This window comes from Gymnoscopelus braueri (genome assembly GCF_963280865.1).
Source record: "Gymnoscopelus braueri genome assembly, chromosome: 13".
Taxonomy (NCBI): domain Eukaryota; kingdom Metazoa; phylum Chordata; class Actinopteri; order Myctophiformes; family Myctophidae; genus Gymnoscopelus; species Gymnoscopelus braueri.
The window spans coordinates 24,741,559-24,764,368 of NC_137615.1; the positions used below are offsets into that span (position 1 = coordinate 24,741,559).

At 40.3% G+C, this 22,810-nt stretch overlaps 2 protein-coding genes across 3 annotated transcripts; both read left to right on the forward strand.

Moving 5' to 3' along the window:
* The first annotated feature begins 105 nt into the window (after positions 1-105).
* On the forward strand, positions 106-7,760 carry emc10 (ER membrane protein complex subunit 10). Of its 2 annotated transcripts, XM_080446660.1 has the most exons (8): positions 106-239; positions 386-452; positions 1,946-2,058; positions 2,288-2,401; positions 4,370-4,554; positions 5,413-5,506; positions 6,652-6,749; positions 7,424-7,760. In XM_080446660.1, the coding sequence occupies exons 1-7, from the start codon at positions 147-149 to the stop codon at positions 6,736-6,738; spliced, it is 753 nt and encodes a 250-aa protein (XP_080302786.1). In that variant the 5' UTR covers positions 106-146; the 3' UTR covers positions 6,739-6,749; positions 7,424-7,760. The 2 variants fall into 2 exon arrangements, with proteins under 2 accessions (XP_080302786.1, XP_080302785.1); XM_080446659.1 differs by lacking the exon at positions 6,652-6,749.
* Positions 7,761-13,851: 6,091 nt separating this feature from the next.
* On the forward strand, positions 13,852-22,757 carry LOC308099105 (tripartite motif-containing protein 16). Its single transcript, XM_080447698.1, has 5 exons — positions 13,852-13,912; positions 20,053-20,085; positions 20,209-20,271; positions 20,541-20,683; positions 21,828-22,757. Exons 1-5 carry the CDS (start codon positions 13,891-13,893, stop codon positions 22,236-22,238), a joined length of 672 nt encoding a protein of 223 aa, XP_080303824.1. The 5' UTR covers positions 13,852-13,890; the 3' UTR covers positions 22,239-22,757.
* Positions 22,758-22,810: the final 53 nt, after the last annotated feature.

Here is a 22,810-nt window from a genome sequence, read left to right on the forward strand (position 1 = left end):
TTATTTTCTTTCCGCTTACACCCACTCACATTTCAATGTAAATTAAAATTGACTTCGAAAATCCTAAAGCGGAAGTTGTTGACGTTGCTGTTTCAGCTGCTTTGACTGTCGTCTTCCGGGTTGGTTGGTCGTTCTGCTCGGTAAAGATGGCTTATCCGTTACCGTTGAAGCTTTCACGGTTTTCCGCTGTTATCTTTTTCTTGTGCTCAGATTTAGCATTTTGCAACAACGGCAGACGGGTGAGTGTTATTACTTATTAAATGAACCACTACATCTGTATTAACCAGTGCTGCACCTGTTAAATGGTACAGTAGGCATTAGCTACTATGCTAGCACTGTGACTGTCTGATGTGATGCGCTAACAGCTAACGGTTCTTATTCCAAGGTTGGCGATGGTTTGGACACAGAATTCAGTGGATTCTCAGTGCCTCTTGAGCACTCCTTTGAAGTTGGTGAGTAAGATGCCTTTTGACATTTGCCTGTTAATTCATATTTCTAATATATCTTTGTAATACTAGAACACCTATCGTTGCTAAACATAGCTAAGCTATAGTGAGTGGCACCATTGCAGCTTGTGCCAGCCCTTTTAGGCAACGTCAGTTATTTTTCAATATAGTTTTCATCTTAACTTCCTTAAGTTGGCTGTAGTTGGTGAGCTCATACAATAACTGCTGGCCTGGATCTAGCTAGATCCCAACAGGCCTACTTACTGTAGTTACTTGATGACATTCATTTTTCGATGAATTGAGTACAAAGGACCCCAATGGAAACAAGCCATAGGCTTTAAAATCCTCTTAGCAGACCTTGTATTGAACTGTATTTTCCTGTGCTTTTTTTGTGCAAACTGCTAATAAAGTAATCAATCAATCACAAGTGATCTACATTTTTTTTAATGATTTGTACTTTCTTTTCTTTTGTAGACAAACATACAGAGAATTTACTTCAGCATTGATGCAAGCATATTTTTAGACAAGACATACAATAAACACCACAAAAACATTCTTATTCAAATAGCGACATTACTGACCATTATAACGAGACAAGACATGACATAACATACACATAATACAAATAAACAAACCGTGAAAACATAAGGACAACAACAAAAGAAAAAAAGAAAAATACAGTGCACAGAAGCCTACCGCCCGCAGTCTACCTCAGCCCTACCCCAGACAAATCTAACCCAAGTCACTATATGGTTATTGAAGCTCACAGTGAGCCGGAGACGTCAACCAAGACCCGTAGCATGTAGATGATAGTGTCCCCATTTTAAATCATATTTATCCATTCTGTTGAGCAATCTATAAGACAATCTTTCATATGCGGCCAATTGACCCAAGGAAGTAAACCACAGAGATGCAGATGGGTCCTTCCAGGCCCTGACCACCAATCTCCTGCCTAACATAAGGGCAGTTTGAATCCACTCAGCTAAGGAGGGAGAGACAGTTCTTAAAGTGGAAGGGTCGCCCAGAATAAAGAGCCTGGGGGAGAAGGGGATAACCAGCCCTGTCATCCTCTCTAGCTTCACATGTATAGCAGCCCAATAGACCTGGATTTTTGGACAACTCCACAGAATTTGCATTAATGTACCATCTCTATCCTGACACCTCCAACACTCCGGGCTCTCGGTAATGCCCACCCTAAATAGTCTTGACAGGGTCCAATATATCCTATTTATAATTTTAAATTGAATCAATCTCGTACGCAGTTCTCTAGACATTTTCTTGCCGTTCCTAAGGATTTTAGCCCATTCCTCGTCTGAAATTGAAACTCCAAGGTCCCTTTCCCAAGGCGTCTTGGACACCATCATGTTAGAGTCAGAGACCTCCAGGAGCATGGCATAGTATATGGATGCCCCTGTCCGAAGATGAGTGTTTTCCTGGTATAAATCACAAGTGATCTACATTGATGTTGAGAGCCATAATGTCATGTGTCGTCCTCCCAGATGATGTGGCTAAGTTTCAGCTGCGTGGAGCACTGCTGTTGAAGGCTGGAAGGGAGCCTAGCGTATCATTGTCTCAGAACCAACTGTCAGAGGAGGACAGAACGAAACTTAAGGTGGGATATGTTAATAGACACTGGGCTTTGATTTGCCACTTTCACCCTGGCATCCTTATTTTGGTTCATTCATTTACAATCTCAGAACGCTGAGATGCGTTATATAGATGGCTATTTTTTTTAATGGATCAAGTGATTTTGTTAAAATGATTTAGAGTGTGAGTGTAAGCCGTTTGGTCATGGCTTGAAAGAAAAACATTTTTGGTGATAAATGTGATTAACTCCGCAGGAGGTGGCTGCAGTGGACGGTCTCTACAAAATCAGGGTGCCGCGTGTGTTCCTGCAGGCTGACAGGTTGACCGAGAGGCAGATCGAAGGCTACCTCACAGCATTTGTCAGAGCCGTATGTATTGTTCTCATCTTCTGATCACGTCAGAGAAAACATTTGAATAAATACACCAGGCATTTTCCAAGAGATGAAAACCTGAACCTGAAGCTTATACAGGCTTGCCTTCCTGAACTTAACCCACAGCGGGTGGTATACAGGGGTTTACAGTATGCTCTTACCTTAACATCAATTGAACATGAGTAGAATTTCCTCCCCAGCATGTTAGCTTGAGCATATAATAAACGGGACTGCCTATAGATGGGTTTCCTGTTTGTAAACATGAGAGGATGATGCGCACGCAGTGGCGGGATGAGCCTGTAGAGGGCGCTATTACCCGCAGCAGCTCTGGCCATTGTACATTCAGAAAATAAATGGTCTTCACCAGGTTTAATGAAAGTAGATTAAATGATGCAGTTTGTAATATCTTCTTTACTCAATAAAAATGATTTGTCGGAAGTTGGATCTGTTTGTATATAATAGCAGCATTATGCCTATTATGCCCATTATGCCTATCTAAATCCCGAAAATAACAAGAGAGTGAATGGCGCTTCCGGTTCGTTCTCCCCCGCGCATGCGCAGATTGCGCACTCTGCTCTGTGATGACGTCGCGCGGAAACCCATCTATACAGATCATCATCAGTCAGTTGGTAGTTATAAAGTGCCCCAGATACTTAGCTTTGCTACATACAGATAACACTTGACCTGACAGATAAAAAGATGGAAAGGAAGAGATCCTTATCCCCTCTCGTCCTGCAGATCATTACAACACTCTTTTTGGCATTATATTTCACATCAAATGCTACTTCATACTCACAACATATACATGTATGTAGCAGCTGGTGAAACCCAGCACTGCTAGGAGAAACTATAGCCAAATTCTCCGCATACGTAAGGTGGTTCACTAAGGTGGTTCACTAAGGTGTTTCCAATCATAGTATATAGTATATGAATTGAATACCAAGGCCCTCATTGGAAACAAGTCCGCAAGGACTTTTATGAACGGACCTGTTAGACAAAGTATTTTAAATGTAACTGTGCTGTTTTACATTTTTTTGCCTAATAAAATATTCAATCAATCAATCAAAATCATACAACCCATTTTACAGTTACTTAGCTGAACAGAGAGATCATTCATGTATATATTAAATAGGGCTGGCAAGAGTAACCCCCCCCCCCCTGTCGGAGACCATTTCCAACAGTAAAGGGGGCCCACTTCCCCATCTAATCTGCATACTCTGTTTAGCATACCAATATGCCAAGATTTGTATAATGCTGTCAGGCACACCCCTTTCTCTAAGTTTTAAAAACAGCTTCTGATGATTAACCCAGTCAAAGGCCCTGGATGCATCAATAAAGCCAACTAAAACAGAGGAATTCTGGCTTCTATATTTTCCAACCACTTCTTTCAGACCATGTCAGCATAGTTTCAGGACAGAGACCTGCAAGAGTGTGACAATTCCGCATGCGATTGAGAGAGAGAGAGAAAATAGACAGATTGGTCTCTCAACGCATACACACGCATTACATATTCAAAGTTAAATTCATTACGGAATCTTGGGATGTCCTGATCAACCCACCCAAAACATGTTATTGTCAAATCCAGCATGCTCGTTCAGCAGCTCTACATGCCTGTGATTTCAAGATCACTTTATTAGGCTATATTTGTTATGGTGCATGCGTTGGCGAACATCAGCACTCTGTCTAACTTAAGACAGGCTGGATTGAGTTCAATGTGCGAGGACATTAAAACATAATTTATGTTGTCATATTCATGAATATAAATATTTGTATTTGGGAAAGGGGCAAACACCCTGACAAACGTTTTAGATAAAGTAAAGTCTTACATAATGGTTGTTGATGACGCATAATAATTTAAAGATATTTCACAATGAGTGTTTCTACATTTACTTGTATGTGCTTTTTACTTTCACTCATACACAGCGTATTTGATCCTCTTCCTTTTATTCTACTCTATCCTTCAAGTGTGCCATGGTTGAGTCCCATCTCAGTGATGTCATCCACCTCCACACCGATGTCTCTGGGTACCTCATTGGTGTCTCCATAGTGACGTTTCCAGGAGCATGCAGGGGCACCGAGGTTGAGGATGAAGTGGATCTAGAGGCTTTTAACACCACACTAAGCATCACGGCGCCCGTCAATGCACCCGGGTCAGTCATACATGACATGGCTGTTCATTAAATAATTGTACCGTATCTGCACTTTCACTCCCATCTGTATAAATGTGTATTAACTCATTGGCTGCCATTATCGCATTAACGCGATCTAATAAATAGCGCGCTTGGCCGCCAGGATCGCGTTAATGCGATCTATGGTCTTTATTGATCTTTATGCTCTGATCACGCTATTCTGTTATGAATCAGGCTAAGTTTCAGGTTCCACTTACTTCAACCACCACTGCATCCGGTTCCATGACTTGGGTTCCGTTTTCGGTTTTACATTTTTCCCCCCAGTCATTTTCGACCATAATAGGGAAACAAACGGTTTTTCACACTATGAAAAACGATCGGAGACCTCCCCTCCTATAATCTATGGTCTGGGTGACGAACAGTCATCCCCGTTGTGTATCACAAAGTAATTTTCGCCGATAACAGAATCTGAGACATTTCACTTCCGGCTCATGTGTTTCACTGTGTGAGTGGGTCTGGGAGGGGGCGAGTGTGTCAGCGAGCCGATCAAGCTTGGTATGTGCTGCTCTCTAGTGGTGGAACGATCAAAACGATTCAAGTGTCAAGCTAGACTTTCTATATGTGAATTAAATAACAAAATAACGAAACAAAAAAACACGAAAATCGCTGGCAAGGGCTGCTATGAACGAGGTTTTAACTCTGGCAGTCAATGAGTTAAGTGTAGCTTGTCACCTTCATTTTCAAATTATTTTGTTCCATTGCCCTCAGTTTGGCACTATTATGACTTATCCTACAAGGAGAGCAATGTTCCATGCTTTTTTTAATTTTGGGATATTCTGTCTAGGGTTATGTATTGATTGATTGTCATCTCTCTTTCAGACCAGAGACTGCTCTGTTTATTGAACGAATGGAAATGGAAATCGAGAAAAAAGGAAAGAATCCACAAGAGCAGAAATCATTTTTTGCTAAATATGTAAGTACTCATGCAGAATGCATGTGAAAATGTGGTCTTTTCCTTTTACCCTTCTCAATCTGTACGTTGATTGTAATTACCTGTACAATACATAAAGCCAAATACCTGTATCATAAGTAAGTTCCTCATCTTCATTGCTATGTAACTTCAATTCAATTTTATTAAAGTGTCAAATCAAGACACTTTACTGTAGAGAAGAGACCCAACAATCCCACCCTGAGCAAGCAATTTTGCGACAGTGGTAACGAAAAACTCCCTCTTAACTGGAAGAAACGTGAGGCAGGCTCTAGGGTGGCGGCCTTCTGCCTCGACCGTGTCAGGGGAAAGAAGAGAGAGGGAGAGACAGAGGAGAGACAGAAAGAGATACAGTACAAGTAGTAACAATAACAATAGTAGCAAATATAAGCAAATATAATCTATAAACTTCAGACACACCTGGACTGTTCTTCAACTCATAGAACATGTCTTGACACATAGAACACAGAAGCCGGTTCGTTGAGAAAGTGTATTATTGCTTTCTTGCCAGCAGCAAATGCCATTTCAAATCATTAAAAAAGAGAAAATCTGTGCAATGAAAGATGCTATGGGTAATATATATGTAAATATGATAATGTAATGAAATGTAGTCACAATGAAGAAATGTATGACCCTAAAAGGTGTGAAACGAGGCATTTACTCTAAGACATTTTGGAATTGTTTTGGGTTGAGCCTACCACATGCCTCATGGGTTGTCTTTGAATTTCCATTTTGAGGTTGTACAATTTTGGTTGTGTTCTGTATACTATTCAGTATCATGCTTCTCTATGTTGTGATGTGTTGCAAAGTACTGTACTGGTGGTCTGTATCTGTTGTTATTCAAGAGTTCAGCTAAGACATAGTGTTTGATTTAGTCTTCACTAATAACAGTTTCAAAAAATTAAACGGTGAGATGTTTTTTCTTACTGATAATTTATCCAAATGTCCTAATTCCTTGTAATTTGTCGGCATATCTCTGTCCAATTCTACTCTTGGCCTTTCACTTGGCTTGCCTGAACACTTGTCAATCACTTTGTTCTGCACCGTGCTGTGTCATGTTCCGTGACATGTATTGACTGCTGTGCTTCGTTCAGTGATTTGTGTTGATTTGGTGCTGTGCTGTGTTCCAGTGGTATTTGATTCTGGGAGGTGCCATCTTCCTCATGGCCACCAGTTCGGCACAGCCCCCAGCAGGGGGTGACAGAGAGCAGAGCTGATTCCCACTTAAGTAATGGTCTCACTTTTGGCTCATTCAGCAACTCACTCTGGGCTGTCTGTGTCTGTCTGTCCTCTTCTTCTCCTTCCAGCAAGTTATGTGTTTAACTTCTTAGCGATGTGACTAACTGAAATTCTAATGTGTTTTTTTCCACCCTTTCCTCTATCTTTATTTTTGTCCAGGATTAATGCCAAAGACAAGCCACACTTTTTTCTTTGTCCTGAATTTTCCAGTTTTGTTGATTGGATAAATGCTAGTTAAGCAACCAATTGAGGAAATACTGTACTGCCTTAAGGCTAAACCACCAAAGCAATAAAACGATATTTACTACCATCCATCCATCCATCTTCAACCGCTTATCCGGAATCGGGTCACGGGGGTAACTGTTCCAACAGATAGCTCCAGACTTCCCCAATTCTATGTATGGAAATGTTCTTGTTTTTGGCATTTGAATGGTTTCTCACCTACCTGCACACCTTCCTTCCTCTACTGTTCAGAAAATGAGTTGGACCTAATCTGGTATGGAAGAATGAAACTGGGGCTGTTGGAAAGAGGCCTTAATGATCACAGTTAATTAGATATCTGGAAATCAAGTGTCCAGAGAACAAAGTCAAAGTATTTAATTTACAATAATCCATTACTCCTTCTCCTCTCCCTCCCTCATCTCTCCTCTCCCTCTTCTCCAGTGGATGTACATTGTGCCGCTCGTTCTCTTCCTAATGATGTCAGGCGCTCAGGATCAGTCAGGGGGAGGCGCCGGTGGCGGAGCAGCCAATGGAGGAGGCCGATGATCCCCATGCCAACATAACATAACTTCGCTTTTTTCTTTTTTTTTTAATAGTTTGTTTAGCACATGTTTTCCTTTTTGACCAATTTCTCATTGTTGCACATAATGATGTTCAAATTGCACTCATGCCTGATTAGAATTTTGCTGTATAGACGGATAAGTAATCTGTCCTCCTCATTTTATGTCATGGACTGCATTTTTAATACTGATGGGAAAATAAAGTATTTATTACTGACTTGTTTTTGTTTGTGACGTTATTGTAGGCTACTCATGACCTCAGACTGTCATCCAAGAATTAAAGATTAGATACTGTAGATGGCCACCATGCAGCACCTGGCTTACCATCACTGGCACCATACTTTTCATTAATACAGGAAGAGTAGTGGGCAAGAGACACCATTGGATGTTATCAGATTATGTTATAGGATTGCAATGAACTCACTACAAAAAACAACTGCAGTCTCATACATTTACTATATTTATTTACTGTCTGTTCCAACTGATCCTTAATTTATATCTTCTCTGGTGTTCGCTACTCGTTCCGTCCTCAGCCCTGCCATCTTTACCATCTTAGGCGAAGCTCTGTTCATCTAACCACAGATCTGTGTATTAATAAGCATGAGTCAGGGAGGAATATCAGAGCTTCACAGGCTCCATTCACACTCAACCCCCATGTCAACATCGCCTATTCGGTCTGTCTGTTTTAATCCATGGATCCTGCTGTGAGGAATATCCTTTTATTTTCAGAGCTGTGTTGAGCTTCAACACTTTAGTGCCCTCTTCCCCTCCCTATCACCGACTATACCCCTTTACTCAGAATACACCAACAGACGTAAGGCCATTTCCACTGCACTTCCACTCTACAGACATTCTGCTCCGCTCCGTAACCTCTCGTCTACCAATCTCAATCATCAGCCGTGTCGCGTTCTTCCTGTCGTGCATTAGAAAGTAAGGGATGAGGTGATGAGAACAGCTGAATGAAAGAGGAGAGTTTGAGCACGAGAACACCCAACTCATTTGTTTGTAAAGGGATCTCCACTATGTCAGATGGGGGGCAGAGGTTGATTGCAAAGATAAGCTGAAAACATGTATTATTGTCTGTAAACAAAATGCCATGTGATGTAATATTTTGAAATGTTAAATCCTTTTCCATTGTCAACTGTCCTGTCACAAGTTGGACAAAAAACAAATAAGCCTGAAGTTCTCTGAGTGTACTGCATCTATATTTATAATGAATATCCATACAGAATGGAACTTTAACCATAAATAGCAGTGACTCATTGGAAGCCCATCAGTGTCACTTCTGACAAATGTTCATCTACCAGGAATCTGAGGGACGCTGACACCAACACATGATTGTTGTGGTCTTCAGGAATGGAATCCTATGTTGCCGAGTCAAGAAAACATGCAAAAACATGTGCAACGTCCAACATGAACATACCAAAACACCTATAGATAGGAACATGTCTGATACTGTAGACCTATATACATACATATTTGCCTGCTATTTGTGCTCAATTACAAACTGAACAACTTCTCTTGGCACTAAATAACTGCTTAGATATCTTCCAGTCTAAATTTCAACCACAGCAGTTGGTTAATGTCTTTAATGACATTGACTTAAAACTAAGCACAGAGTCACACAGTGGCAAAATTTCAGTCTTAAGGGCCATTCACACCAATCATAACTATATCATTACTCATTGGTGGTGTGGACTGTGGACTCTGCATCCACTGGAGCCATAACTGGATTGCCATGGTGCTTTCAACACAGTTTATCACAACGTAGCCTATTACTAGACTGAGTGGCACAGTACTAAATTGTTTGAATCATACTTATAGGACAGGGACTACTTTGCGTCTATAGGGCATAGCAGTGGCGGCCATTTTCTGGTTCAATTTTTCCAGACCCCATTAATTTTTCCCATAGAGATTTCCCAAAATATTTATATTTATTATTTTAATCCTAGAATCAAGCCATCCAGGATCCTGGTGATTCATGACCATAAAACGTTTGATTCTGTGAACAAAAATATTTGAAAATTGCAAAACAAAGGGTATTTATTAAATATAGTATATAATATAATAATATATCTCACAGAATCAAATGTTTTATGGTCATGATTCACCATGGCTTGATTCTAGGCTTAAATTAATTGATATAAATATTTTTGGGGAAAAATCTGGGGGGAAAAATGAATGGGGTCTGGAACGATGGAACCAGAAAATGGCCGCCACTGCTATGCCCTATGCCCTAGGTGCTACACATCTGAGTGGACAAAAATGACATGTTATAACTTCCCCAAGTCTCCATTCTGGGGCCTCTTCTGTCCAATATCTGCATGCTCCCAATTTCTCGGATAATGGATGACAACAAAATGACTGTAATTATAAAGAAAAAAACATAAGCCAAGCTTGTTGTAGTTATTGACTCAGATCTGTATTTCAGTGGCCACATTGACACAATTTCAAAGTCAGCCTACTATCACCTTAAGAATATATAAAAGACTAAAGGACTTATGTCTCAGATTTGTAAAACCATGTCTATGCGTTCATCTTCAGCAGATTCAACTGGTGTAACAGTTGATCAGAATAAATCTATCAGACAGGCGTAGATTCAACGCTGAGCTGCTGGCGTCCATGGTAATACCAACAATGTGGATCATATCACTCCAGTTCTCCGTGGCTATACACTGGCTCCTTGTCTGTCAAAGAATGTATTCCAAAATACTACTGTTGGTCTATTAAAGCACTGAATGGTGTAGGTCCAAAATACATTTCTGATCGTGCTACACCATGAACCCTCTAGACCTCTCATATAATCTAGACAGGTCAGCTTTATGTCCCCAGAGTACTAAAAACATTGAGAAGCAGCCTTCTGTTTTTATGCACCACATACAGTATCTGAAACAAACTCCCAGAAAACTGCAGGTCTGCTACAATCAATGCTGAATACTGTTTGCCACTGCCTTTTAATCTTTTGGTTATTTTTTTATTCTTGTGCTGCACTGTAATTTTGTTTCTTTAATAACATATTTTTCATATTTATTCAAAAGTCTCAATGCTCTAATGTTTTGTGTAAAGCACATTCAATTGCCTTGTTGTTGAAAGGTCCTAAGCAACAACAACAAAAATCAGTAGCATCATGTCCTGTGTCCAAATAGTGCTTTTGACTTAAAGCTATTCCTAATCATCTGATTAAGCATGAAATGATTGAAAAATGAAAATAATAAAAACACACCATTTTGATGTACTAAGGTACTTTGAGTTTGAATGTTGATGTTTCTTCATTCATACTACTGTTACCGGTATCTAAATACCAAGAATATATCCAGATACCCAAAATGGCTGAAACACATCAAGCAATTAGTTACTGCACAAATCCATCATAGTCCGCACAAGGACATGTACAGAGCATATCATACTGTATTAGTGATAGTATATCACAGAAACTTACTTGAGAAGAACATGTCTTAAATCTAGCTTGGATAAAACAAAATCATATGAGCATGATTGACAAACAACCAGAGCACTAATACTAATGGTCAACAAATTAAAAACATTTTGAGGAATAACCTTTATATAAATAAAGAATGTTGGTGGGGGGGGGGGGAGAGTACATGGAGGAGAGTGCTGAAGGGTGTAGAGGAAGAGGGATGTACGTGGCCCACATGAAACAGGCTGCCGCGTGGCGCATGCATACCAGAGATGTTCATAAATCTTTTGGCTCTGTCGCTAAGAGACCACCAATGTTACCATGATACCATGGGGACCCCCTGCTTGTGATGCCTTGTGATTTAGGAGTATCACAAGGTTTATGTTGCACTAAAGCGGCTGGGGGGGGCAGTTGATTTTAGACTGTCATTTTCACCCAATAAAACTCAACATCCTAACTATGTGTGGTTAAAGAGAGATCATCAATCATGACATGTAACTGTCTAGGAAGTCTCCCACAGCAAGCACCCACACCATGTATCGTCCTGCCTATTCCACTTCCAAATGCAAGATTGTTGAACAGACTGTATGCTATTCTTCACTGCTACATGGCCTCATCATTAGGAAGTAATCAAGAGCCATTGAGTAGCCTAATGAATGTTGCTTCATCAGTACCAACAAGAGCTCCTTGGTCAAACTGAGATACAGGCCACACTGTTGAGAGCACATGGACACAATCAGTCAAGAAACAAAATGTGAGAGGAAAGAGGCACCTGCCACGTCAGTCAGTTGAAAACAGACTTTCAGAGAGAGGCAGGAAGACGACAAGAGAATTAATTCAATCACTCCTTCACAGATTACTGCCATGCAGCGATTGTATCCCCTGAGTCTCATCATGCTATACATTTCACAGTAACACTGCTAAGTTAGCACGTAATGAAGCAATCTAATAAGCTATTAACTGAATGTGTCATGTAAGAATATAGCATAGTGATAGTGAGCCTTATAATTCTGTGCCCAGTACCCCTCACCAAAGGTCATGGTACAATACTCCTTAATCCTACTCACTGACAGCAGTAAGCTGAGGTGCTGAAATATATGTGCTTGCCACACTCCGGACATATTTGCTCTTATAGGGGCCCTGTGCTAAGCGGGTAGTTAAACTTCATTAAAATTCCTCCTCTAATAACTTGTGCCTCAAAACACAGAGGCCCAGAGAAGTAGTATCAAACGAGACATGTGCCAGTGAAGATAAAATCCTCTGTTCTTCTGAGGCTACAAGTGAACGTAGTCAGGCAGTATGCCTTTAAATGCGGATGTCAGTATTCATGCAGTACATACATAAATCATATCTGCTCATTTAATTCACCAGTCATTTTTGGCAAACAACACTATTCAACAAAGCATCAATTAGGCTTTTGGCAGCAAGACGGAAGATTGGTATTGCAACATCAATTGAAAGTGTCTTATCAGAATAATGAAGCTTGCTCATGTCTAGATATGTAAATATTCCAAAGGCATATGAATAACGTGATTCAAAATCATTTAATCAGTTTCAATACAATCATAGTATGATTATCACTGTTGCATTAAAAGGAAGAGACACACGCACGCACGCACGCACGCACGCACGCACGCACGCACGCACGCACGCACGCACGCACGCACACACACACACACACACACACACACATTACCCATTTCTTGTAGTCTTTGAAGTAGAATAGTTATTATTTAGACTGGGTATGTTTTACGCATGTTAACAATTATTGTAATAACCACAGCAACTGTAAATGTTATGCAGAGTACTCAGGCTAAAAGACATGTTGGAAAAGTAATTGAAAATGTTATGGAAGTAGCCTAAACAAATACAAATCTAAGATGTTTGAGAAGTTTAAAAAAAAGAAGCATTGTTTTATGTTGTTATTCTGGGCCTCTGAGGGCAGCCACCACTTATCAGCCTTAGGAAACAGTATGATCTAACTTCTTTGCCAAAGAAGCACTATTGCGGTGGCTGATAGCCGGTAAATGTAATTGTTGAAATCATTCCAACAGTTGGCTGGCAGCCTATACTGTAAGTTTAGAATACTGTCACCTTCTATTCAGTAGGTCTTCTAGTAGAACTCGTGATCTCATCAAGGACACAGGAAAGGTACCGCCTAAGTTATGCTATGCTATGATATCTTAACTTTATATGTCAAAATGTTACTTTTACGCAATTAGCTAAAGTGACATAACATGCGTTATTTGCTCAAATATTCTAAAATGACAGCATGATATGACATAACAAATGGGGTTTAAAAAGAGTTAAAGAGAGCTATTTATTTATTTTATTTTATTTCATTGAAGTCCAGAATTCTTATTATCATCTCATACCAACATTTTGATACTTTGATACTATACCACTCCTGTGTGAGTGAATGTCAAATAAACCCTCTTGATTCTTAATGTTTCTTTCTTAATCATGACAATGAGGCTCACATCCAAATTAGACAGAAATGTGGCCACAGCCTTTGACCCTGAGCTTAGCTGTAGAATCAACTTTCTTGTTGTAGATGATTATCAAATTTGTTTACGTCCTTTTCTATTAATGTCAGCATGGAATTTGTGCATACTGTAACTCACATGTTAGGTCCATGTGTATGTAAATGTAAGTAGGCATTCCTGGGATATATTGGGTTTTTGCTCATCTCCATCCACATGATCCCTACATGTAGATGTCACTGGAGTTTCAGATGTCAGAAACTACCCTTGCATCCAACCAAAACCTCAGAACATCCCCTCCTCCTACCTGGCCCCCCCCCTTGTCCAATCCCACTCAGCCCTCCCCATTTTCTGTCGGTAAATAAGAGTGTTCTTTCAGGGGGGGGGGCACCATCAGTATCACAACTGTGGACCTTAGACTTCAATCCGAACAGACCCAAGGGAACCATGCCTGTACCTAAGAAAGCAGGTAAGAGCCCATCCTCACCAGAATGGCTTTGAGGACATCTGTGGGATATACAATATGGATCAGAAGGATTTTATTATGCCTTGCTTCAGCGTTTGTCATTGAATCTATTTTACAATCATTTTTCATTTCCGCCACGAATAATCTACAGTGGGCAATGGGCATACTTGAGGGAATTAGTGTTTAAAGTTGATGACCAACTACTGGAATTATATTTGTCACAATATTTGTATTTGCATTCATGATACTTTGAACACCCAATAATTAAATGTCAGGATCTCTCTGCAATGCCTGTTTAAAACCTTATCCTTTTTTAATGTTCTTATTACTTTCGTATTACACCTGTTGCTTTTGTTTTTATTTGTGTTATTCGTTGTTTTATTTGTGTCGAATACTCAAAAAATAATCACTCTATAGCTGTACTACTTCTCTGTGAAATGTCATCTGTGAATGCCGTACCTGTGAAATGTTGCATTAACAACATTAACAATTAACATTAACATTAACGTCTGGTTATGAGCTATCTACAACCATTGTTGTAAAATGTGGGTGTTGAGTCTATGTTAAACTGGAATAGATATAAAGTACAGGGTGTAAACATACTACTGTATCTATATTTATAATAGCTCACACACTACATTTTAGCTTTGAAACTGTAGATTTTGTTTAGTGACCTATGTGCCACAGTTTTGCTTGCGGCAGAATTATATTTCCCTTTCACTAAGCCAGGGGTATTATATTCCCCTATCACTAAGCCAGTGGAATTATACTCTTCTACCGATAACCAAAACAATTTTTGCTGCATGTTGTTAGGTTCACTTACTTACTTAGGTGTACTTAATTACTTATTTATGATGTGTTTATCATGTTGTTTATTTGACTTGGGTAGAAGTTACATTTCTGGGTGTCATCTGCTGGCTGACAAACATCCTTGTTCTCCAAATTTCCTGCCAACTTTGCTCATCAATCATTTTCGCACATGACATGTCACCAACCAGGAATTGGCTTTCCCAAGGCCCTCGCACAGATTATACACCTGTAGACTCCCTTTATGAAACCTGAAGATCGTTAATTTGATCACATATAATATTACAGCTACATGAAGTCTTTTCTTCCTGTATCGTTTCTCTTCCCTGGAGCATGCTATTCTTTGCCACCTCCTGTCACTTCTCTTACTTTCCCCCATCAATACATGTCACTTGATTAATATTAGGTGCCATTGTTTCCTGTTCAATGGATATTTCCAACCTTGCACATAAAAAAAACATAAAAGGAAGTCTGCACACTGTAGCTCCCTTAATTGCAATGTATTGGCATATCCACCAGTGACGTTTCGTGCACCATGAAATATTCAAACACTTAGTTACCCCCACCACCACCCCCAACCCAATCTCCCAACCACAACCCCTCTTGTAGCTAATGCTTCGTCTGGCGCCCATGACTGATGAAGTGTGAGATGCGGTAACAGTAATTCAAAACCCCAAATGTGAGAGCCCTCATAGCCTTTGGATTTTGGATGGTAGTCCAAAGGCATGTTAATAACTATCATCCCTGAGCACTGTCACGTTTATTTAGTTGTCAAGGCAATAGAATGAATTTGCCTCCCGTTTGTAACATCTAAATTATGGTAATTAATGTCACCAACTTACAGTATGGTGGTTGTATACAAATGCACTAATGTACGTGATATTAAATATGAAAATACTGTCTTCTGATGCAGTGGATATTAATAGGAGGATTCACTTGTGCCTCAGTCACATTTGCGTATTAACCTAAAGCCTAATCCATCACACACTTGTTGGAAATAACAGATTTTCATTATTATTTTGGACGAGCGACATTGTTCTGTGACAAAGCATATTAGGTTTTATGCTTCTCTCTCTGATTTCACCAGATTCCTCCTTTCGCTTGTCAAAGTCTCCATCTGCCATCTGTTGTCTGCATGTCCTTTTTTTTTCATCCATCTCAATTGAATATCTTTCATCATCTGTATCACAGGGCTCACAGCCAGCAGCTTTTGACACTAACAGGAACCAGAGGGATGACTGGGCAGTCTCCGCCCAAATCTCTCAATCTCTCTCTCTCTCTCTCTCTCTCTCTCTCTCTCTCTCTCTCTCTCTCTCTCTCTCTCTCTCTCTCTCTCTCTCTCAGTCCCTCATTCCTTCCCACATCTCGAACTCTCTTTCAGCATGTCACTTCATGTCACTATCAGTGGCTTCTCTGATCTTCATCTTGCTGCCTCAGTGGGATGTCTTGAACCCGATCTGTACAACCAGCACTCTCCCACTGCAAGGGGCCCTTGAGGTCTGTCTCTCTAAATCCAAAACAAACATACTTTTCATTGGTATCAGCTAGGATGACCTCTTATGACTCCGCCACAACGGCCGTCCTCCCAGATATGTGGAGAGATGGATGGATGTTTAAGTGGACTCCACCCATCCCTTATTCTGATACGTCCTGTATTTCACTGTCGAAGCGAATAAACGCCCGTGTTCCAACCCGTGTTGGACATAGCACTCAGTACAACACTCTTTTGCATGCTTAAGTTTAAGATTATATTTCCACTTATTCCCAAACAAAGGCACTCCAAGTAGGTCTTTATTACCTGCCCTCTGCAATTCCTTACTATTATTATATTATTATTATTATTATTATTATTATTATTATTATATATATTTTTTACCATTATTTGATTTGATATTTAAAACCAACTCAAGATCAGCTACAGTATCAATTGAGATGGTCCTCCGAGCATTCAGGACCAGTCATGTTTTACTGCTGTCATTGTTGATAGTGTATCCCTGTCTATGTCATGAATGTTCCTCTATACTATTTTCCCTTATATGTCTCAAAAGCCCATGAGAAACCGTCAATCACTTTCAGTATCTGTTTATCCACCTGTTGATTTCAGTGGGGCTTTACTGTTGATCCCACTGAGTGTGCCTGGATATCTGCCAGGGCTTAGCATTCGCAGAAAAGCCAGAGGACTGTCATACGGTACTCGTGCCCCCTCACTTCACCTATTCCACAGTATAAAGCCTCCTTCCAAAGAGTATTGAGGTGTTCACAACGTCTGGTACTGTGAGATATCCTTACTCTAATAGGAATCATAAATCTATTTACGGTCTTATTTCGAAGCGGTGTTTTGCAGTTGGAAGCCTTTCATATGGTGTAGAATTTCTCTTGAAGTTTTCCTTTTAATGTAGCCGTGCATCAACTCAATAATTCCCTCTTAATACGCCCTGGTCACTGCAAGTGCCGTGCCGTAACTCTGTCCAGCTCGCTGCGTACCCTGTTTCACGTGCTCTATCCCTTGAAGGGAGAATTCCAGGGGTCTGCAGGGAGGAAGCGAGGAAAGATGGATGAAGTGAGCTGTCATCAAACTCTTCCTTCTCCACTGGTGTCCCAAGAAAACGATCTGACCTTAACTCTACCTCTCTCTCTCTTTCTTGCCAAATCTCTACCTCGTGTTATACTCCATCTGTTGTTTAGCATTATGCATGTGTTTATATGCATGCTTTCTTTTGAAGTGACATGCTCGACTTCAATGAGTGTGCTGTTTAGCCAACTGGTTTGTGTGGACAATTTCCAGAACCAAAATCTATCTAATCCTGTAATTGGATCCTAAGCCTCAGTATAGTTCATGTAATAGCCCCACATACCCACACACTTATCACATTTTCTAGTCTTAGAAACTGTGGGTCAGGTAACAATCAGGTTCACTGTCCCATTCAAAGCTGTGGTTCTTCTATATATTTAGGTTTTATTACATTGCCCCAAGACAGAAGGTAATATGGCCTTTGTAGGCATGGGATGCATCCATTAAAAGCCAAGGGCTAGCAGCCATCACAATCCACGCTTGCAAATTAGATAATAATCTTTGTTTGAGTCATTGGCCAACATGTTTTAATAGCAATGCCCTCTAGCTTCGCATGTACGTTCATATCTGATGTCGACAGATGTTTATAGCAAGCTACCATTTTTCATTGCAGTCGTCATCCTGTTGACCTCTTTCACAAATGCCAAGATGTGCAGACCGCAGAGGTTATGTTTCTCCAACGGCACTCAAACAGGTGCCAGGGTGGAGTATTCTATGCAACAGAGCTGTGCTCAAAGAGCTGACTCTCCGATCCCTATCAACAGCATGTTGGAACTTGGCAGTTCTGTCATGATCAATGACAGAACTGCCAACCTTGGGAAAGAATTGCCATCCATTTGTGTCACAGGCTGCCCAAGATCTTTGCCATAGGACAGATGCTAATGAAGCAATGAGTTGATCTGTTCACCCTTCAAATCCATTCCCTCACTGAGTGCTATCATATGTCTATGGATGCTAATTGTTCTGATTGCTTGAGTCTCAATGCCAAAAGTCGGCTTGGTTTTTCTCAGCCATGGATTCGTGACAGTCTTGAATCAAGGCTAGGTTTGTCTGAATTTTCATAATTATTGTGGTGGGTTCTAATAAGTAGACATTCAGCTTTAGTAGTACAACATGTGTGGTACTCTGACTTAATAATGGTTAACTCCCTCTGTCTTACATCAGAAAAATAATATTTCTTAATGGATTCTAGGCAAGACATTTCATTCTCCAGGATTGATGATTTAAGATTACCGGTACATTATTTAATCAAATGGGAGATGGAATTACAAATCCCTCTTATCCTATTATTTGTTACTTCCCATAAAGTATGGGAATCGACCTCAGCAGGTTGTGAATTAACCTAGAAGATGAGCACTATCATAACACTGTCCAATTATTTCACTGGACAAGAGGAATGCATTGGAGACGATGTATACTGTATATCCTCTGAGTCATAGTGGCCTCACAGATAGTTCTTCATACAGAGTAGAAACAAATTGAATATGAACTCACTTTACTTTCATGGATGATATGCTAAAACGGCCATAATCTGCTTTATACACATAACAGAACGATTGAGGCTTTTAGATTTTAAATTTGACACTGATGCACTGTAACAGGCATGAAATTGTAATGGCTTAATAGGTGAGAAAGTGGGATGCCAGTGAGTGTTTGAGCACCTATCATCTACACAGAAGCGTGCTGGCATCCAGGCCAGAGTGTGGATCCTATCCAGTCTGGATGTATCCTTAGAAAATCAATAGACTCACTGACGAGCAGGAGAAAACGAGACATGCCAGTAACAGTGGTGTGAAGCAAGGTTATCATAGTTAACGAACACTAACATAATTATGAAAACTATATGTGAACTAGTTAACTGAAGTAAACATAGAAATGAGGCTTTACAAAAAAAAACTACCTGCAGCTCTATTTATGTGTTTACAAAACGAAATAAAGTTAGTTTTAGTCACTGTCAATTTATTTCATACTTAAGCCTAGTATTTAGATAGAGATAGGTAGAAATTGATCTTCCACCTTTTTAGCTGTGCAATTTTTTACTGTGAAATTCTTTTTATGACATGTTTACAAAATACTTTTTCTGACCTTTTTGAATCTCAACCCTGAAAAATACACCATATTACAATAAAACAAAACTTTTACTAACACTAAAATTAAGCCTTAAAACTAATCTAAACTAGCAAACCCACTTTAAAAATGAAATTGAAAACAAAAAGTCTAAACTAGATAAAAATTAAAACAAATGAATATGAAAATACAAAAGCTATGATAACCTGTGCTTGCTTGTGTGAAGCAACAGCATCAGACAAAGTATATTCATAGCCTCAACCAGCCCCCCTGCTGTCAGTGACTGTGATGTGTGTCTTTAACCAATGTTATGTTTAGGCTTGGCATTCCTCATGCTGTAACCTAAACCTCAGCTAGCATTGGAAAAATACATGAATCAAGGCCCAAAGAGAAAAGACTCAAAGTGAATGTCAGAGATTTAACTGATGGTGTAGTCATCCTGAATTATTTTCCACTGTAACTTTGTCATGTAAACCAATCTGAACGGGATTAGTGAAACTATCCTGTATCTGACAGATGCAAGTCTACATAAGTGAAATACAGAAGTTACTGTGAGTGTAAAAATTGCCCCAAATGGACCTTTATAGGAGTTCTACTGTGCAGATATTCTCTATTCCCCTTTCCATCCCTCTGTCCCCTTCCCCTCTTCAGCCAAACACACAAACTGTAACATAAAATATGTTTTCTTTTTTTATAGGAAGAAATGGCAATGGTGCAGCAAAAAAAGAAGGTAAAAAGAAAACCCCCAAAAAACAACCATGTGTCACTATTGAGATTTTTTTTCTAAATCCCAAAGGATCATACAATCAAATAATTATTCTTTCCTGTTTTCTCTCCTTCACTCCCATCTTAGAAGAAAAGCTCCCTCCATATGAGTTTATTCGCGAACCGACCACCAGGGCAGACTTAATGAAACGTAAGGCTGTGTATTTGTGATTTGTCTTTTACCATTTTTAAGCTCTGGTTTAAAATCAGTTTGAAGCAGCCCCCACTGGCTCCTGTGCGAATAGTGTTGAAAACCTAGTCTAACGACATCCTGTGGAAAGACACGGAGCATTCTTATCTGCTTTGTGTTCTCTATATGTTTGCTTTAAAGATCTTGACCTCCTCCTTGTCTGAACTCTGCCCCCCCCCCCCCTCATCTCTACTGGTATTAATTTCCATCCCTGTCATGTCTACCTGCAGATTGGATGCCTCTTAGTTTGGATGACAAAACTGCCCAGAAGCTGCTGTGGATCTCAGAGGGTGGCACCAAGGTGGCTCGCACAGCAGATGACAGAACGTGCCCATACCCCGCCAAACCTGAGAGATATGAACACTCACCACAGGTGGGTTAGCTAAGGACCGCATTCAAGTCCATGCTCGGCACAGCGCACACTAATCTGACTTCACACTGAGGTAACAGGAACTGTTGTTTTACAGTGTTTGACAGCCAGTGCAGTGGGTAAGGATCCTTTAGAGTGGTTCTCAAACATTTTTATGTCAAGGACCATCAAATTGATATGCATTTGGCAGCGGACCCCCATTTCAAAGGATTTTGTGCCAAGGACCTCTATAAGAGAAGATTTGTCAACAGTTGTCAACATTTTTCAAAAAATTAAATAGGGATGTAAGTGTTTAAAATGTTCCTCATTTTGCTGGAGACTTTCTGGAACTCCCTTAAGGAACCCCAGACCCATCGTCCGCAATCGCTTCCCATGCTCTGGAGGGGCAGTCACAGATTCTGCGCTCTGGATCTCAGACACTGTAAGCGAGCTATTCTGGCCACAGCGCTCCTCAGAGCAGACACAGGTGGCTTTTGCTGAACGTCTCGCACCGCCGGGAGACGCAAAATGTGTAATATGAATCAATGTTGAACAATAAGTGATCCATTTATTGGCTCAAATGAATAGTGTGGTTAGAAACACACTGCGGCGGTCCCGCAATGTGTTTATCTCCACTTCACCCCCTCACCTTTCTTTAATAAAAGCCAAGCTTTCAGATAGATGACCTTCATCAGGGCCCTGGTGAAGGTCTTCTGACCGAAGGCTTGGCTCCTTCCCTCATGAAGATGACCATCATCTGGGCCCTGATCTGATGAAGCTTGATTTTAATTAAAGAAATTCATCCAAGTGTGCAGAGCTCAATAAAGATATCAATCAATCAGAACCTCCTTCTCTTATACTATTAAGTTTTCTTGCACCATGGCCCATTCTATAGTCATAAGTGCAGTGGTCTTTTCCATATATTGAGCTCTGAGAGTGTAAAAGTTGACTTGTGATGGAGTAGCCCTACACGAGGCTTACAAACCCAATATCTCCTCTGGCCAAGTAGGGATTCCTCTTTGGGTGAGTGGCAGATCTGGGTTTGAACCCCAATCACAAGGACCCTTCAGGGTGCAAAAATGTACCCTTAACTCTCAAGTTTACAACACTGTGCTGTATTTGTTTGAAAATGTTATAAAATGCTAACTCCCTCCTGTCCTACATGCAGGTGCTGTGTAAGGAAGGGCTGCTGGGCTCAAGGGGGTACTGGGAGGTGGACTACGAGGGCTGGGTTGTGATCGGAGCGGCATATGCGAATTCAGGACGGAAAGGTACAGACGGGCCTTGCGGCTTGGGAGAGAACGACTTCTCCTGGGGTGCAGGCTGGGCCGGGTCCTGCTTCCAGGTGTGGCACAACTCTGAGTGTGTGGAGGTGGAGATCCCACAGACGTCAACCTTAGGAGTGTACGTTGATCAGCCCGCCGGCATCATCAAGTTCCTCGCGGTAGAGGGAGAGAGTGAGGGCGAGAAGGAAGTGCGGCTCATTCACAAGTTCAAAAAAGACTTCAAAGACAAGATTTTACCCGGGCTCTGGGTCGGCACAAATTCATTTTGCCAACTAAAAAAAAACACTCAGTAATGTAGATGATACAGAACAGTGATTCCCAAGCTTTTTAGCAAAAGAGAATTTTTGTGTCTCCCCAGAACCCAAACTTCGAAAAATACATTATCACTTTACATATTCTATATCAGAAATAGTGCTCACAACGCATTGTGAGCTTGTAGATCGGCTATTTGCATTACCTTTGAAAATGTTTTGAAATGTTGGGGGATATGACATTTCTGAAATTCTTTTTAAAATAAATTCTGGGTAAAAAAAAGAAACTAAGACCATAATCGCAGATTCATTTAGATTTTGACTCTAATAGTTGATGTCTGTAATATGACAATATCCATACGGTTGCCTGACTATAAATTATTGTTGGCTATAGCCTACCTACAGCATTTATGTATTATAATTAGACAGTCAAGGTTTTTTTCTTCGTTCACACAGCAGGTTATATATTCTATGCTATAGTGTTTGTTTAGAATTAGAGCCTGTATCATTTTATATTTTATTTGCTTTCATGTGACCCAGTAATTAAATACAACCACTGTGAAATAACACTATGGTCCAATCTTGTTAGTGTGATTTCCTATCAGTTAAGACAG